At 57.3% G+C, this 17976-nt stretch overlaps 1 protein-coding gene across 9 annotated transcripts in view; it reads right to left on the bottom strand.

Moving 5' to 3' along the window:
* The window catches only part of CACNA1C (calcium voltage-gated channel subunit alpha1 C), a 553842-nt gene that overhangs the window by 77429 nt on the left and 458437 nt on the right, over positions 1 to 17976 (bottom strand). For all 9 annotated transcript variants that reach the window (XM_073650394.1, XM_073650389.1, XM_073650392.1 and 6 more), the window contains 6 exons: positions 17229 to 17335; positions 17070 to 17157; positions 15950 to 16057; positions 15591 to 15643; positions 9867 to 10013; positions 2877 to 3078 (listed from right to left, as the gene is read on the bottom strand). In XM_073650394.1, the coding sequence (XP_073506495.1) occupies positions 2877 to 3078; positions 9867 to 10013; positions 15591 to 15643; positions 15950 to 16057; positions 17070 to 17157; positions 17229 to 17335 (705 nt within the window). The remainder of the gene's footprint in view (positions 1 to 2876; positions 3079 to 9866; positions 10014 to 15590; positions 15644 to 15949; positions 16058 to 17069; positions 17158 to 17228; positions 17336 to 17976) is intronic.

The following is a 17976-nucleotide window of genomic DNA, read 5'->3' as shown; positions in this document are numbered from 1 at the left end:
CCTCCCCACCCCCGTACACATGTACGCTCAGGACTGATGCTCCACCCCACCCCTGTACACATGTACGCTCAGCCGACTGATGCTCCTCCCCACCCCCATACACATGTACGCTCAGGACTGATGCTCCTCCCCACCCCTGTACACATGTACGCTCAGCCGACTGATGCTCCTCCCCACCCCCATACACATGTACGCTCAGCCCACTGATGCTCCTCCCCACCCCCGTACACATGTACGCTCAGCCCACTGATGCTCCTCCCCACCCCCGTACACATGTACACTCAACCCACTGATGCTCCTCCTCACCCCCGTACACATGTACGCTCAGCCGACTGATGCTTCTCCTCACCCCCGTACACATGTACGCACAGCCAACTGATGCTCCTCCCCTCCCCCGTACACATGTACGCTCAACCGACTGATGCTCCTCCTCACCCCCGTACACATGTACGCTCAGCCGACTGATGCTCCTCCCCCCCCCCGTACACATGTACGCTCAGCCGACTGATGCTCCTCCCCACCCCCGTACACATGTACACTCAACCCACTGATGCTCCTCCTCACCCCCGTACACATGTACGCTCAGCCGACTGATGCTCCTCCTCACCCCCGTACACATGTACGCACAGCCAACTGATGCTCCTCCCCTCCCCCGTACACATGTACGCTCAGCCGACTGATGCTCCTCCTCACCCCCGTACACATGTACGCTCAGCCGACTGATGCTCCTCCCCACCCCCGTACACATGTACGCTCAGCCGACTGATGCTCCTCCCCACCCCCGTACACATGTACGCTCAGCCGACTGATGCTCCTCCCCACCCCCGTACACATGTACGCTCAGCCGACTGATGCTCCTCCCCACCCCTGAACACATGTACGCTCAGCCGACTGATGCTCCTCCCCACCCCCGTACACATGTACGCTCAGCCGACTGATGCTCCTCCTCACCCCCGTACACATGTACGCTCAGCCGACTGATGCTCCTCCCCACCCCCGTACACATGTACGCTCAGCCGACTGATGCTCCTCCTCACCCCCGTACACATGTACGCTCAGCCGACTGATGCTCCTCCCCACCCCTGTACACATGTACGCTCAGCCGACTGATGCTCCTCCCCACCCCCGTACACATGTACGCTCAGCCGACTGATGCTCCTCCTCACCCCTGTACACATGTACGCTCAGCCCACTGATGCTCCTCCCCACCCCTGTACACATGTACGCTCAGCCCACTGATGCTCCTCCTCACCCCTGTACACATGTACACTCAGCCGACTGATGCTCCTCCTCACCCCCGTACACATGTACGCTCAGCCGACTGATGCTCCTCCTCACCCCCGTACACATGTACGCTCAGCCGACTGATGCTCCTCCCCACCCCCGTACACATGTACGCTCAGCCGACTGATGCTCCTCCTCACCCCCGTACACATGTACGCTCAGCCGACTGATGCTCCTCCCCACCCCCGTACACATGTACGCTCAGCCGACTGATGCTCCTCCCCACCCCTGTACACATGTACGCTCAGCCGACTGATGCTCCTCCCCACCCCCGTACACATGTACGCTCAGCCGACTGATGCTCCTCCCCACCCCCGTACACATGTACGCTGAGCCGACTGATGCTCCTCCCCACCCCCGTACACATGTACGCTCAGCCGACTGATGCTCCTCCCCACCCCCGTACACATGTACGCTGAGCCGACTGATGCTCCTCCCCACCCCCGTACACATGTACGTTCAGCCGACTGATGCTCCTCCCCACCCCCGTACACATGTACGTTCAGCTGACTGATGCTCCTCCCCACCCCCGTACACATGTACGCTCAGCCGACTGATGCTCCTCCCCACCCCCGTACACATGTACGTTCAGCCGACTGATGCTCCTCCCCACCCCCGTATACATGTACGCTCAGCCGACTGATGCTCCTCCCCACCCCCGTACACATGTACGTTCAGCCCACTGATGCTCCTCCCCACCCCCGTACACATGTACGCTCAGCCGACTGATGCTCCTCCTCACCCCCGTACACATGTACGCTCAGCAGACTGATGCTCCTCCCCACCCCCGTACACATGTACGCTCAGCCGACTGATGCTCCTCCCCACCCCCGTACACATGTACGCTTAGGACTGATGCTCCTCCCCACCCCCGTACACATGTACGCTCAGCCGACTGATGCTCCTCCCCACCCCCTTACACATGTACGCTTAGGACTGATGCTCCTCCCCACCCCCGTACACATGTACGCTGAGCCCACAGCTGTTCTCCCCACCCCCGTACACATGTACGCTCAGCCGACTGATGCTCCTCCCCACCCCCGTACACATGTACGCTCAGCCGACTGATGCCCCTCCCCACCCCCGTACTCATGCACACTCCTCCGCCATTCTTCTCCTTGTACTCATGCACATTTAGACAACATTTTTTCCTCCCCCAATCACAGACATGCACGCTCAGATTGGCTGACAGCTGTTCTCCCCACCTCGCCCATACACAGGCGGACTACGCTCGGCCGACATGGTTTCCCCCTGACCTCTTGCGTGAGCACACTCCGCTGACATTTTCTGTCGGCCGGTCTGACTTTCAGCTGTCGGCCTTTAGTCTGATGTGTATGGACACTTTTTGTCTCTCCTCAACCTGCAATGGCTGATAACAGGGAGCTATAGACGGCATTCACATGCCTCTCCGCAGCATGAAATAGCAAGTAAAAGGATGCAATAGTTTATAGTCCCTTGTCCCCCAATCCCGCCCTCCCCAGCCAGCTGAAAACAGTGAACAATACAGAACATTAAGCCGAGATAAGGTGTACTGTCCCTTTAAATGTAAAGCCATGGACGCCTCCTCCCTGGCATCTCCCCGTCTTCCATACCTGGTTCTTGTCCAGCTCGCAGTTCTTATATTCCTGCTCTCCCTGCTCCTGAAACGTGACAATGACGAAACCTACGAAAATGTTCATCATGAAGAAGGCGATTATGATGATGTAGATGATGAAAAAGATGGAAATCTCCACTCGGTGGTTGTAGATGGGACCTATGTCCTCAGTGTGGGAGTCAATGGCTCTATACAGCAGCCTGAAAAAAGCACAAGAGACAGCGTCTGTCACCGACCAACATAAGTCACACTGCTGCCTGAAGACTGAAACGTGGCCTGGAGCCGTGGCTAGTCCACCAACACCCTGCAGGGGGCACTGTGCATGAAGGGCACTTTAATAGCATGGATCCACATTTAATGAACCTGTCACCCCTGCTTTCTTATACACTCACATGAAGGTATGTTTGGTCCGTGCACAACGTACCGTACACAGATCGGCTGCTGCCAATGTGCATCTGCACGGGGCCGATTTTCCACACAGACGTCAGGTCAGCTAGCAAAAAATCACAGCATGGTCCAATTTTTACTGCATGCATCCGTCCGCTATGTAGATGAGCACATAGATCTGTGCTCAGAGGGGGCTGCAGGAGGTGACAGAGGGGTCTGGACAAGGGGACAGAGGGGACTGGTGGAAGGGACAGAGAGGCCTGGAGGAGGGGGCAGAGGAGCCTGGAAGAGGGGGCAGAGGGGTCTGGAAGAGGGGGCAGAGGGGTCTGGAAGAGGGGGCAGAGGGGCCTGGAGGAGGGGGCAGAGGGGCCTGGAGGAGGGGACAGAGGGGCCTGGAGGAGGGGGCAGAGGGGCCTGGAGGAGGGGACAGAGGGGCCTGGAGGAGGGGACAGAGGGGTCTGGACGAGGGGACAGAGGGGTCTGAACAAGGGGACAGAGGGGTCTGGAGGAAGGGACAGAGGGGCCTTGAGTAGGGGACAGAGGGGTCTGGAAGAGGGGGCAGAGGGGCCTGGAGGAGGGGACAGGGGGGTCTGGAGGAGGGGGCAGAGAGGTCTGGAGAATGGAACAGAGGGGTCTGGAGGAGGGGACAGAGGGGTCTGGAAGAGGGGGCAGAGGGGCCTGGAGGAGGGAACAGAGGGGTCTGGAGAAGGGAACAGAGGGGTCTGGAGGAGGGGGTAGAGAGGTCTGGAGAAGGGGACAGAGGGGTCTAGAGAAGAGGACAGAGGGGTCTGGAGGAGGGGGCAGAGGAGCCTGGAAGAGGGGGCAGAGGGGTCTGGAGGAGGGGGCAGAGGGGTCTGGAGGGGGGAAAGAGGGGCCTGGAGGAGGGGGCAGAGGGGCCTGGAGGAGGGGACAGAGGGGTCTGGAGAAGGGAACAGAGGGGTCTGGAGGAGGGGTAGAGAGGTCTGGAGAAGGGGACAGAGGGGTCTAGAGAAGAGGACAGAGGGGTCTGGAGAAGGGGACAGAGGGGTCTAGAGAGAGGACAGAGGGGTCTGGAGGAGGGGGCAGAGGAGCCTGGAAGAGGGGGCAGAGGGGTCTGGAGGAGGGGGCAGAGGGGTCTGGAGGAGGGGGCAGAGGGGCCTGGAGGAGGGGGCAGAGGGGCCTGGAGGAGGGGACAGAGGGGTCTGGAGAAGGGAACAGAGGGGTCTGGACAAGGGGACAGAGGGGCCTGGAGGAAGGGACAGAGGGGTCTTGAGTAAGGGACAGAGGGCCCTGGAGGAGGGGACAGAGGGGCCTGGAAGAGGGGGCAAAGGGGCCTGTAGGAGGGGACACAGGGGTCTGGAGGAGGAGACAGAGGGGCGTGCAGGAGGGGACACAGCGGTCTGGAGAAGGGGATAGAGGGGTCTGGAGGAGGGAACAGAGGGGTCTGGAGGAGGGAACAGAGGGATCTGGAGAAGGGGACAGAGGGGCCTGGAGGAGGGAGCAGAGGGGTCTGGAGAAGGGGACAGAGTGGCCTGGAGGGGGGGCAGAAGAGCCTGGAGGAGGGAACAGAGGGGTCTGGAGAAGGGGACAGAGGGGCCTGGAGGAGGGAGCAGAGGGGTCTGGAGAAGGGGACAGAGTGGCCTGGAGGAGGGGGTAGAGGAGCCTGGAGGAGGGAACAGAGGGGTCTGGAGAAGGGGACAGAGGGGCCTGGAGGAGGGAGCAGAGGGGTCTGGAGAAGGGGACAGAGGGGCCTGTAGGAGGGGGCAGAGGGGCCTGTAGGAGGGGAAAGAGGGGCCTGGAGGAGGGGACAGAGGGGTCTAGAGGAGGGGACAGAGGAGTCTGGAGGAGGGGACAGAAGGGCCTGCAGGAGGGGACAGAGGGGTCTGGAAAAGGGGACAGAGGGGCCAGGAGGAGGGGCCTGGAGGAGGGTGCAGAGTGGCCTGGAGGAGGGTGCAGAGTGGCCTGGAGGAGGGAGCAGAGGGGCCTGGAGGAGGGGGCAGAGTGGCCTGGAGGAGGGGGCAGAGGAGCCTGGAGGAGGGAACAGAGGGTCTGGAGAAGAGGACAGAGGGGCCTGCAGGAGGGGACAGAGGGGCCTGGAGGAGGGAACAGAGGGGTCTGGAGAAGGGGACAGAGGGGCCTGAAAGAGGGGCCTGGAGGAGGGAACAGAGGGGCCTGGAGGAGGGAACAGAGGGGCCTGGAGGAGGGGGCAGAGGAGCCTGGAGGAGGGGGCAGAGGAGCCTGGAGGAGGACACAGAGGGGTCTGGAGGAGGGAACAGAGGGGTCTGGAGGAGGGGACAGGGGCCTGCTGGAGGGGACAGAGGGGTCTGGAGAAAGGGACAGAGGGGCCTGGAGGAGGGAACAGAGAGGTCTAGAGAAGGGGACAGAGGGGCCTGTAGGAGGGGAAAGAGGGGCCTGGAGGAGGGGACAGAGGGGTCTAGAGGAGTGGACAAAGGGGTCTTAAGGAGGGGACAGAGGGGCCTGGAGGAGGGGCCTGGAGGAGGGGACAGAGGGGCCTGGAAGAGGGGGCAGAGGGGCCTGGAGGAGGGGATAGAGTGGCCTGGAGGAGGGTGCAGAGTGGCCTGGAGGAGGGTGCAGAGTGGCCTGGAGGAGGGTGCAGAGTGGCCTGGAGGAGGGGGCAGAGTGGCCTGGAGGAGGGGGCAGAGGGTCATGAGAAGAGGACAGAGGGGCCTGCAGGAGGGGACAGAGGGGCCTGGAGGAGGGAACAGAGGGGTCTGGAGAAGGGGACAGAGGGGCCTGGAGGAGGGGACAGAGGGGCCTGGAAGAGGGGCCTGAAAGAGGGGCCTGTAGGAGGGGGTAGAGGGGCCTGTAGGAGGGGACAGAGGGGGCCTGGAAGAGGGGGCAGAGTGGCCTGGAGGAGGGGACAGAGTGGCCTGGAGGAGGGGATAGAGTGGCCTGGAGGAGGGTGCAGAGTGGCCTGGAGGAGGGAGCAGAGGGGCCTGGAGGAGGGGGCAGAGTGGCCTGGAGGAGGGGGCAGAGGAGCCTGGAGGAGGGAACAGAGGGTCTGGAGAAGAGGACAGAGGGGCCTGCAGGAGGGGACAGAGGGGCCTGCAGGAGGGGACAGAGGGGTCTGGAGAAGGGGACAGAGGGGCCTGGAGGAGGGGACAGAGGGGCCTGGAAGAGGGGCCTGAAAGAGGGGCCTGTAGGAGGGGTAGAGGGGCCTGTAGGAGGGGACAGAGGGGCCTGGAGGAGGGCACAGAGGGGTCTAGAGGAGGGGACAGAGGGGCCTGCAGGAGGGGGCAGAGTGGCCTGGAGGAGGCAACAGAGGGGTCTGGAGGAGGCAACAGAGGGGTCTGGAGGAGGGAACAGAGGGGTCTGGAGAAGGGGACAGAGGGGTCTGGAGAAGGGGACAGAGGGGCCTGGAGGAGGGGACAGAGTGGCCTGGAGGAGGGGATAGAGTGGCCTGGAGGAGGGGATAGAGTGGCCTGGAGGAGGGGATAGAGTGGCCTGGAGGAGGGTGCAGAGTGGCCTGGAGGAGGGAGCAGAGGGGCCTGGAGGAGGGGGCAGAGTGGCCTGGAGGAGGGGGCAGAGGAGCCTGGAGGAGGGGGCAGAGGAGCCTGGAGGAGGGAACAGAGGGTCTGGAGAAGAGGACAGAGGGGCCTGCAGGAGGGGACAGAGGGGCCTGGAGGAGGGAACAGAGGGGTCTGGAGAAGGGGACAGAGGGGCCTGGAGGAGGGGACAGAGGGGCCTGAAAGAGGGGCCTGTAGAAGGGGGTAGAGGGGCCTGTAGGAGGGGACAGAGGGGCCTGGAAGAGGGGGCAGAGTGGCCTGGAGGAGGGGACAGAGTGGCCTGGAGGAGGGGACAGAGTGGCCTGGAGGAGGGGACAGAGTGGCCTGGAGGAGGGTGCAGAGTGGCCTGGAGGAGGGAGCAGAGGGGCCTGGAGGAGGGGGCAGAGTGGCCTGGAGGAGGGGGCAGAGGAGCCTGGAGGAGGGAACAGAGGGTCTGGAGAAGAGGACAGAGGGGCCTGCAGGAGAAGACAGAGGGGCCTGCAGGAGGGGACAGAGGGGTCTGGAGAAGGGGACAGAGGGGCCTGGAGGAGGGGACAGAGGGGCCTGGAAGAGGGGCCTGAAAGAGGGGCCTGTAGGAGAGGGTAGAGGGGCCTGTAGGAGGGCACTGAGGGGTCTAGAGGAGGGGACAGAGGGATCTGGAGGAGGGGACAGAGGGGCCTGCAGGAGTGGGCAGAGTGGCCTGGAGGAGGGGACAGAGGAGCCTGGGGAGGCAACAGAGGGGTCTGGAGGAGGCAACAGAGGGGTCTGGAGGAGGGAACAGAGGGGTCTGGAGAAGGGGACAGAGGGGTCTGGAAAAGGGGACAGAGGGGTCTGGAGAAGGGGACAGAGGGGCCTGTAGGAGGGGACAGAGGGGCCTGTAGGAGGGGACAGAGGGGCCTGGAGGAGACGACAGAGGGGTCTGGAGGAGGGGACAGAGGGGCCTGCAGGAGGGGACAGAGGGGTCTGGAAAAGGACAGAGGGGCCTGTAGGAGGGGGCAGAGGGGCCTGGAGGAGGGGGCAGAGGGGCCTGGAGGAGGGGACAGAGGGGCCTGGAGGAGGCGACAGAGGGGCCTGGAGGAGGGGACAGAGGGGCCTGCAGGAGGGGACAGAGGGGTCTGGAGAAGGGGACAGAGGGGCATAGAGGAGGTCAGGGGAGTCTGGAGGAGACCTATGTGCTCAGAAGGGCCTGGAGAAAGGAGACAGAGATGTCTGGAGGAGGAGATAGAGAGGTCTTGAGGAGGACATGGGGATCTGGAGGAGGGGACATTGGGATGTGGAGGAGGGGACAGGTGTGTGGAGAAAGGAGACAGAGGTGGCTGGAGGGGATAGAAGGGACCTGGAGAAGGGGACAGAGGGGCCTGGAGAAAGGAGACAGGTGTCTGAAGGAGGAGATAGAGGAGTCTGGAGGAGGAGACATGGGGTTCTGAAGGAGGGTGACAGAGGGATTTGGATGGGGGGACAGAGGTGTCTGGAGAATGAATACAGATGGTCTGGAGGAGGAAGGGGGTCTGGAGGAGACATATGTGCTCAGAGGGGTCTGGAGGAGGAGACATAGGTGTGTGGCGGAGGGGACAGAGGGATCTGGGAAAGGGGACAGAGGGGTCTAGAGAAGGGGACAGAGGTATCTGGAGAAGGGGCTTGGAGGAGGACGGGGGGTCTGGAGGAGACGCATGTCTGGCAGTGGCTCATTCCCCTCTCCGTAGTGAGAGCAGATCTGAGTGTGTATGGGGAGGTTGGGAGGAATAGCTTTCGGCATCTTTAGTCTGAGTTTCAGGAAACTGCTGCTAGTTTTCTGAAAATCTCATTTGTTTTTACATCAGTCCTTACATTACAGGATATGGACAGGAATCAGTAGTCAAAGGGGATGAACACATCTGAAACCAATGGAGCCGAGATAAAAGGTGAAATTAGGAAAGATTTAAACGGAAGCTGACAGCTGATACATGCTGCTCCATCCGCAGGCTACAAGTATCAGACACCGCTGTATGACTCTGAAATGCTGCGGCGTATAGGAGAAAACATAGTCAGACAGGCGGGTCCCCGGCGACTTCTCCCCGCCCGCTGCCAATGATTGACAGTCAAGGGGTCCCCGGCGGCTTCTCCCCGCCCGCTGCCAATGATTGACAGTCAAGGGGTCCCCGGCGGCTTCTCTCCGCCCGCTGCCAATGATTGACAGTCAAGGGGTCCCCGGCGACTTCTCCCTGCCCGCTGCCAATGATTGACAGTCAAGGGGTCCCCGGCGGCTTCTCCCCACCCGCTGCCAATGATTGACAGTCAAGGGGTCCCCGGCGACTTCTCCCTGCCCGCTGCCAATGATTGACAGTCAAGGGGTCCCGGCGACTTCTCCCCGCCCGCTGCCAATGATTGACAGTCAAGGGGTCCCGGCGACTTCTCCCCGCCCGCTGCCAATGATTGACAGTCAAGAGGACCCCGGCGGCTTTTAAAGTATGGTTTTCTTTATCTCTATGAAATCATATTGCTGGTGTCTGATACCTGCGTCGTCTTCTTACAAGTCAGGCCGGTGTTTACAGGACGCATCAACCTAACCGGTTCTCTGCCTGGTGCCAAAAAACCTCGGCCCACATGAGCCCCATCTGCCGCCTCTTACGTGGAGTAAAATACTGGCACTGCCAGTAGAAGCGGCGGACACAGCAGATATTTCCTTTCACAATCTAATTAGGATTTGGTTATCCGAGGACACGGAGCCGCGATCGCCGCTCCTGTGATCGGTGACGTCACCACAGATATTAAACGGCTTTATAAAATAATGGATGGATTTGATTAAGACTTGTCAGCGAGCGCGGCCCACACAGGAGCTAATAATACAGATCTACCGGCGTCAGTCACTGCTCATCATCATGATGAATAGTAACACGTCCTCGGTGACAATGGACAACCGTCATTGAGGAACTGCCCTCTCGAATTTACAGCAAGTCTTCAATAACGGATTGTTTCAAAAACAGCGCCACCCCTGTCCACAGGTTGTGCCTGGTATTGCATCACATTTATTTCCATGGAGTTGCAGTACCAGAGACAGGGCAGAAGAGGCGCTGTTTCTGGAAGAAAGAAGCCGCATTTTTTAAAACCCTCAAACTCTCCGAATTCCCACAACTCACTCCGGCCAACCCTCAAAGGTGGAAACTGTGAAGAGCGCCATCATGGCATCCAGGACATTATCGAAGTCGAATTTGCTGTTCTCCCAGTTGCGTTCCTGGATCATCGGTTGCGACACGTCGCCGTCCTTGTAGGTGATGTACTTCCCCCTGCATAGTACAACATTCAGCGTTCAGTCCCAGAACTTTACTAACCGTATAGGTACATGGTATATCATCCTCCAGTCACATCCAGAGCTGCATTTACAATTCCTGGTTGTGTGTTTGCTCCGCTGTGCTGCATTACAGCAGATGTAGTGTACACTCAGTCCTATAACAATGTAGTTTGGGCTGTGGCTGAGCAGATATGTAGCAGAACTGTAAATGCAGCTCCGGATGGGATTGTAGACTTGAATTTGAATAGGGTTTAAGGCTAATTTGCATGTGGCTTTAAAGGAAGTCGGTCACCCCAAAAAATGCAAATTAAACTTCTTAAACATGTATATAGGGGAGTTATCCAAACAATAATCATACAAGCAGTATAGAATTTACAATCCATATTCATGCGCGTCTGCACAGACACTCGAGGAGCCCGGCGGTGTGCTCATTGTGGGGACAGCTGCACTCTGATCTCTGGCTCCTGTCTGTGGCCACACTCTGATCTCTGGCTCCTGTCTGTGGCCACACTCTGATCTCTGGCTCCTGTCTGTGGCCACACTCTGATCTCTAGCTCCTGTCTGTGGCCACACTCTGATCTCTAGCTCCTGTCTGTGGCCACACTCTGATCTCTAGCTCCTGTCTGTGGCCACACTCTGATCTCTGGCTCCTGTCTGTGGCCACACTCTGATCTCTGGCTCCTGTCTGTGGCCACACTCTGATCTCTGGCTCCTGTCTGTGCCACACTCTGATCTCTGGCTCCTGTCTGTGGCCACACTCTGATCTCTAGCTCCTGTCTGTGGCCACACTCTGATCTCTAGCTCCTGTCTGTGGCCACACTCTGATCTCTGGCTCCTGTCTGTGGCCACGCTCTGATCTCTGGCTCCTGTCTGCGGACACGCTCTGATCTCTGGCTCCTGTCTGCGGACACGCTCTGATCTCTGGCTCCTGTCTGCGGACACGCTCTGATCTCTGACTCCTGTCTGCAGCCACACTCTGATCTCTAGCTCCTGTCTGCGGCCACACTCTGATCTCTGGCTCCTGTCTGCGGCCACACTCTGATCTCTGGCTCCTGTCTGCGGCCACATTCTGATCTCTGGCTCCTGTCTGTGGCCACACTCTGATCTCTGGCTCCTGTCTGTGGCCACACTCTGATCATTGGCTCCTATCTGCAGCCACACTCTGATCCTTGGCTCCTATCTGCGGCCACGCTCTGATCCTTGGCTCCTGTCTGCAGCCACACTCTGATCCTTAGCTCCTATCTGCTGCCACACTCTGATCCTTGGCTCCTATCTGCAGCCACACTCTGATCCTTGGCTCCTATCCGCTGCCACACTCTGATCCTTGGCTCCTATCTGCAGCCACACTCTGATCCTTGGCTTCTATCTGCTGCCACACTCTGATCCTTGGCTCCTATCTGCTGCCATACTCTGATCCTTGGCTCCTATCTGCAGACACACTCTGATCCTTGGCTCCTATCTGCAGACACACTCTGATCCTTGGCTCCTATCTACAGCCACACTCTGATCATTAGCTCCTATCTGCTGCCACACTCTGATCCTTGGCTCCTGTCTGCAGCCATACTCTGATCCTTGGCTCCTATCTGCAGCCACACTCTGATCCTTGGCTCCTATCTGCAGCCACACTCTGATCCTTGGCTCCTATCTGCAGCCACGCTCTGATCCTTGGCTTCAGTCTGCGGCCATGCTCTGATTCTTAGCTCCTATCTGCAGCCACACTCTGATCCTTGGCTCCTATCTGCAGCCACACTCTGATCCTTGGCTCCTATCTGCGGCCACGCTCTGATCCTTGGCTTCTGTCTGCGGCCATGCTCTGATCCTTGGCTCCTATTTGCAGCCACACTCTGATCCTTGGCTCCTATCTGCAGCCACGATCTGATCCTTGGCTCCTATCTGCGGCCACGCTCTGATCCGTGGCTCCTGTCCGCGGCCATGCTCTGATCCATGGCTCCTGTCCACGGCCACGCTCTGATCCGTGGCTCCAGACCGCTGCCACGCTCTGATCCGTCGCTCCTGTCCGCGGCCAAACTCTGATCCGTTACTCCTGTCTGCAGCCACACTCTGATCCTTGGCTCCTGTCTGCTGCCACACTCTGATCCGTGGCTCCTATCTGCTGCCACACTCTGATCATTGGCTCCTATCTGCTGCCACACTCTGATCTTTGGTTTCTGTCTGCAGACACACTCTGATCCTTGGCTCCTATCTGCAGACACACTCTGATCCTTGGCTCCTATCTGTTGCCACACTCTGATCCTTGGCTCCTATCTGCAGCCACACTCTGATCCTTGGCTCCTATCTCCTGCCACACTCTGATCCTTGGCTCCTATCTGTAGCCACACTCTGATCCTTGGCTCCTATCTGCAGCCACACTCTGATCCGTGGCTCCTGTCCGCGGCCACGCTCTGATCTGTGGCTCCTGTCCGCTGCCATACTCTGATCCTTGGCTCCTATCTGCAGCCACGCTCTGATCCGTGGCTCCTGTCCGCGGCCATGCTCTGATCCATGGCTCCTGTCCACGGCCACGCTCTGATCTGTGGCTCCAGACCGCTGCCACGCTCTGATCCGTGGCTCCTGTCCGCGGCCAAACTCTGATCCGTGGCTCCTATCTGCAGCCACACTCTGATCCTTGGCTCCTGTCTGCTGCCACACTCTGATCCTTGGCTCCTGTCTGCTGCCACACTCTGATCCTTGGCTCCTGTCTGCTGCCACACTCTGATCCGTGGCTCCTATCTGCTGCCACACTCTGATCTTTGGTTTCTGTCTGCAGCCACGCTCTGATCCGTGGCTCCTGTCCACGGCCACACTCTGATCCGTGGCCACACTCTGATCCGTGGCTCCTGACCGCTGCCACACTCTGATCATTGGCTCCTATCTGCTGCCACACTCTGATCCGTGGCCACACTCTGATCCGTGGCTCCTGTCTGCAGCCACACTCTGATCATTGGCTCCTATCTGCTGCCACACTCTGATCCGTGGCTCCTGTCTGCTGTCACACTCTGATCCTTGGCTCCTATCTGCAGCCACAATCTGATCCTTGGCTCCTATCTGCAGCCACACTCTGATCCTTGGCTACTATCTGCAGCCACACTCTGATCCTTGGCTCCTATCTGCAGCCACACTCTGATCCTTGGCTCCTATCTGCAGCCACACTCTGATCCTTGGCTCCTATCTGCAGCCACACTCTGATCCTTGGCTCCTATCTGCAGCCACACTCTGATCATTGGCTCCTGTCTTCAGCCACACTCTGATCCGTGGCTCCTGTCTGCTGCCACACTCTGATCCGTGGCTCCTATCTGTAGCCACACTCTGATCCTTGGCTCCTATCTGCATCCACAATCTGATCCTTGGCTCCTATCTGCAGCTACACTCTGATCCTTAGCTCCTATCAGCTGCTACACTCTGATGGCTCCTGTCTCCAGCCACACTCTGATCCTTAGCTCCTATCTGCTGCCACACTCTGATGGCTCCTGTCTGCAGCCATACTTTGATCCTTGGCTCCTGTCTGTGGCCACACTCTGATCCTTGGCTCCTGTCTGCAGCCACACTTTGATCCTTGGCTCCTACCTGCAGCCACACTCTGATCCTTGGCTCCTATCTGCTGCCACACTCTGATCCTTGGCTCCTATATGCAGCCACACTCTGATCCTTGGCTCCTGTCTGCAGCCACACTCTGATCCTTGGCTCCTATCTGCTGCCACACTCTGATCCTTGGCTCCTGTCTGTGGCCACACTTTGATCCTTGGCTCCTATCTGCTGCCACACTCTGATCCTTGGCTCCTATCTGCTGCCACACTCTGATCTTTGGTTTCTGTCTGCAGCCACGCTCTGATCCGTGGCTCCTGTCCACGGCCACACTCTGATCTGTGGCCACACTCTGATCCGTGGCTCCTGACCGCTGCCACACTCTGATCCGTGGCTCCTGTCTGCAGCTACACTCTGATCATTGGCTCCTATCTGCTGCCACACTCTGATCCGTGGCTCCTGTCTGCTGTCACACTCTGATCCTTGGCTCCTATCTGCAGCCACAATCTGATCCTTGGCTCCTATCTGCAGCCACACTCTGATCCTTGGCTACTATCTGCAGCCACACTCTGATCCTTGGCTCCTATCTGCAGCCACACTCTGATCCTTGGCTCCTATCTGCAGCCACACTCTGATCCTTGGCTCCTATCTGCAGCCACACTCTGATCATTGGCTCCTGTCTTCAGCCACACTCTGATCCGTGGCTCCTGTCTGCTGCCACACTTTGATCCGTGGCTCCTATCTGCAGCCACACTCTGATCCTTGGCTCCTATCTGCAGCCACACTCTGATCCTTGGCTCCTATCTGCAGCCACACTCTGATCCTTGGCTCCTGTCTGCTGTCACACTCTGATCCTTGGCTCCTATCTGCAGCCACAATCTGATCCTTGGCTCCTATCTGCAGCTACACTCTGATCCTTAGCTCCTATCAGCTGCTACACTCTGATGGCTCCTGTCTCCAGCCACACTCTGATCCTTAGCTCCTATCTGCTGCCACACTCTGATGGCTCCTGTCTGCAGCCATACTTTGATCCTTGGCTCCTGTCTGTGGCCACACTCTGATCCTTGGCTCCTGTCTGCAGCCACACTTTGATCCTTGGCTCCTACCTGCAGCCACACTCTGATCCTTGGCTCCTATATGCAGCCACACTCTGATCCTTGGCTCCTGTCTGCAGCCACACTCTGATCCTTGGCTCCTATCTGCAGCCACACTCTGATCCTTGGCTCCTATCTGCAGCCACACTCTGATCCTTGGCTCCTATATGCAGCCACACTCTGATCCTTGGCTCCTGTCTGCAGCCACACTCTGATCCTTGGCTCCTATCTGCAGCCACACTCTGATCCTTGGCTCCTATCTGCAGCCACACTCTGATCCTTGGCTCCTATCTGCAGCCACACTCTGATCCTTGGCTCCTATCTGCAGCCACACTCTGATCATTGGCTCCTGTCTTCAGCCACACTCTGATCCGTGGCTCCTGTCTGCTGCCACACTCTGATCCGTGGCTCCTATCTGCAGCCACACTCTGATCCTTGGCTCCTATCTGCAGCCATACTCTGATCCTTGGCTCCTATCTGCTGCCACACTCTGATCCTTGGCTCCTGTCTGTGGCCACACTTTGATCCTTGGCTCCTATCTGCTGCCACACTCTGATCCTTGGCTCCTATCTGCTGCCACACTCTGATCCTTGGCTCCTATCTGCAGCCACACTCTGATCCTTGGTTTCTGTCTGTAGCTACACTTTGATCCTTGGCTCCAGTAAGCTATATACTGCTGGTATAATTTTTATGGGGCTAAGTCCCCTAAATAAATATTCAATTTGTATTTTGGGGGGCGAACAACTCCCTTTAAAGCTTCATTTGTCAGTGCTGGCACATCAGATTACCCATAAGACAGATATTTATTTTATTGTTATGTTAGGATGATATGAAAATCATCCTGACAGCTTCCCTTTGTAAAAAATGGATTTCAGTCCTTGGATGTAAAATAGATTGTTCCCCTTCAATGATGTATGTAGGCAGAGCAAAAATAATCTTTCGGACACACAACATACTTGCACTCGGCCTCCGTAGTCTTCGAGCTGTCGGAGCAGCTGTAGAGCTTCCCCTGAAATCACAGATTGGATCGTTATTATCAGTGAATCCCACAGCGTCCTCCTTTCCTTTGACCCTACTCTGTCCCATATTACAAGTAAAACTGAGAAATATCAGGAAATCTTCAGTAAATCAGACATGTCTCTCCTCACAGCTGCAGCAGGAGCCTCCCCCCTTCTTCGTCCCACCCACTGACAAAGCCTCTGGGGGGTAACAGATCAGCAGGAGCTGAACCTGCACAAAATCCTGCAGATTACCGCTATCTCCTGCTGATGATAAGCGGCGCCCCTAAACCATCTGTCTTTATGTTGCTGCTCACCTTGAACAGCTGCACCCCGATACAGGCGAACATAAACTGCAGCAGAGTCGTGACGATCACGATGTTACCGATGGTGCGAATGGCCACGAAGACGCACTGGACCACGTGCTGCGGAGGCAGAAGACAGGGAAGGCGCAAGGCTCGTCATCCGCTGTTCACGTGTTACTGACGATCACCGGTCCACAGGATAGAAGTCTGTCTGCGGGGGGGGAACCCCGATAATCACTAAAACAGGGGGTCCCAACTCTTCTCGCTGCATGATGACCTAAGTCCGTCGGCCTGATGTGCGGCCATTAACAGGAACATAGGATCGGGTACCCCCGTTCTTGAGACCAGGGGCAGTACCATTGGTGGGACCCCCAGCGATCAGACATTTATCCACTATCCTGTGGGGAAACCCCTTCAACACAAAAACTTTAAATATTTAAAACTATTTGAAACTTTTTGCACAAAGCAATGAAAAAAGGCTTAATGATTGCATGCAGCTGCGTCCCCCATAGAGAAGGCAGAGACATTTTGTTACCGTCTTCCAGATCGCTGTATACACGACGCTGAACAAGCCCTGTGTATACAGCATTGGAAGTACTGACGGCGCTTCCTGTTCCTGACCATGGCATCACTAGTTCTCAGGAGGTCCTAGGAGACCAAGTCAGCCAGAAAGCTGAAGTTCCCCTGTAACCGGGGGCTTATACACCAGCCCAGTTACAAGGGAACTCAGATTAAAAAAAAAAGTATTTAGATGTTGAATTGGCCCCCCCAAAGATGTTTTATGACCTTATGGAGGGCACAATATGTGACATAAATGGAAAATAAAAAAAAATAACAAAAAGGAGGTAATAAATAAATAAATAATAATAAAAAAAAGTATTCCTTTGTGGTCATAGGAAAATATCGCCTGATAATGAAAAAAAAAAATAAAAAGAAAAAACAGTATACAAATAACAAAAAAAAATGAAGGCCCTCGTATCACAAAAAAATTCAAAAATTATTTTAATGTCAAAATGGGAAAAAAAAATTAGAAAAATCCTGAAAACTTGTCCTGAAAATGGCCCAGTCCTGGACTGGTTAAGATGTCACTAAGTGCGGCCCCCTCACCCACCGACATTATATTGTCACCCACCTTGAGGCCTTTTGCTCTGTTAATGGCCCTGAGGGGTCGTAAAACCCGCAGAACCCGCAGAATCTTCACCACGTTGATAGCGCTGGACCTAGGACATGAGAAGGGAAGATTGGTAAGAGGGTCCATGCCGGCGAGTCGGACATCGTGGCTCCCACTTACTGTATTCCGAATGAGATGAGAGAGACGCTGACCACCAGCAGGTCCAAAATATTAAAGTAATTCCTGCAGAAGGATCCCTTGTGTAGGAAGGCCCCGTACGCCGTCATCTGAAAGCCGAGACGCACGAGTGAGACGGGAAACAATGTGTGTGAGCAGAGACACTGTGCTGTGCCACGTCCATGCATGTAATGAGCACGTGAAGCCACGCGGACACACACCGACCAGCCACAACCGTAAAGCATGCTGTGCCACGCCCATGCATTTAATGAGCACGTGAAGCCACGCGGACACACACCGACCAGCCACAACCGTAAAGCATGCTGTGCCACGTCCATGCACGTGAAGCCTCGCGGACACACACCGACCAGCCACAACCGTAAAGCATGCTGTGCCACGCCCATGCGTGTAATGAGCACGTGAAGCCACGCGGACACACACCGACCAGCCACAACCGTAAAGCATGCTGTGCCACGCCCATGCGTGTAATGAGCACGTGAAGCCACGCGGACACACACCGACCAGCCACAACCGTAAAGCATGCTGTGCCACGTCCATGCACGTGAAGCCTCGCGGACACACACCGACCAGCCACAACCGTAAAGCATGCTGTGCCACGCCCATGCGTGTAATGAGCACGTGAAGCCACGCGGACACACACCGACCAGCCACAACCGTAAAGCATGCTGTGCCACGTCCATGCACGTGAAGCCTCGCGGACACACACCGACCAGCCACAACCGTAAAGCAT

The sequence above is a fragment of the Phyllobates terribilis genome, unplaced genomic scaffold, assembly GCF_046119375.1.
Source record: "Phyllobates terribilis strain yellow unplaced genomic scaffold, ASM4611937v1 Scaffold_10__3_contigs__length_209671492, whole genome shotgun sequence".
NCBI lineage: Eukaryota > Metazoa > Chordata > Amphibia > Anura > Dendrobatidae > Phyllobates > Phyllobates terribilis.
The sequence above is the reverse complement of the archived record's forward strand: the minus strand, read 5'-3'. Positions and strand labels throughout refer to the sequence as shown.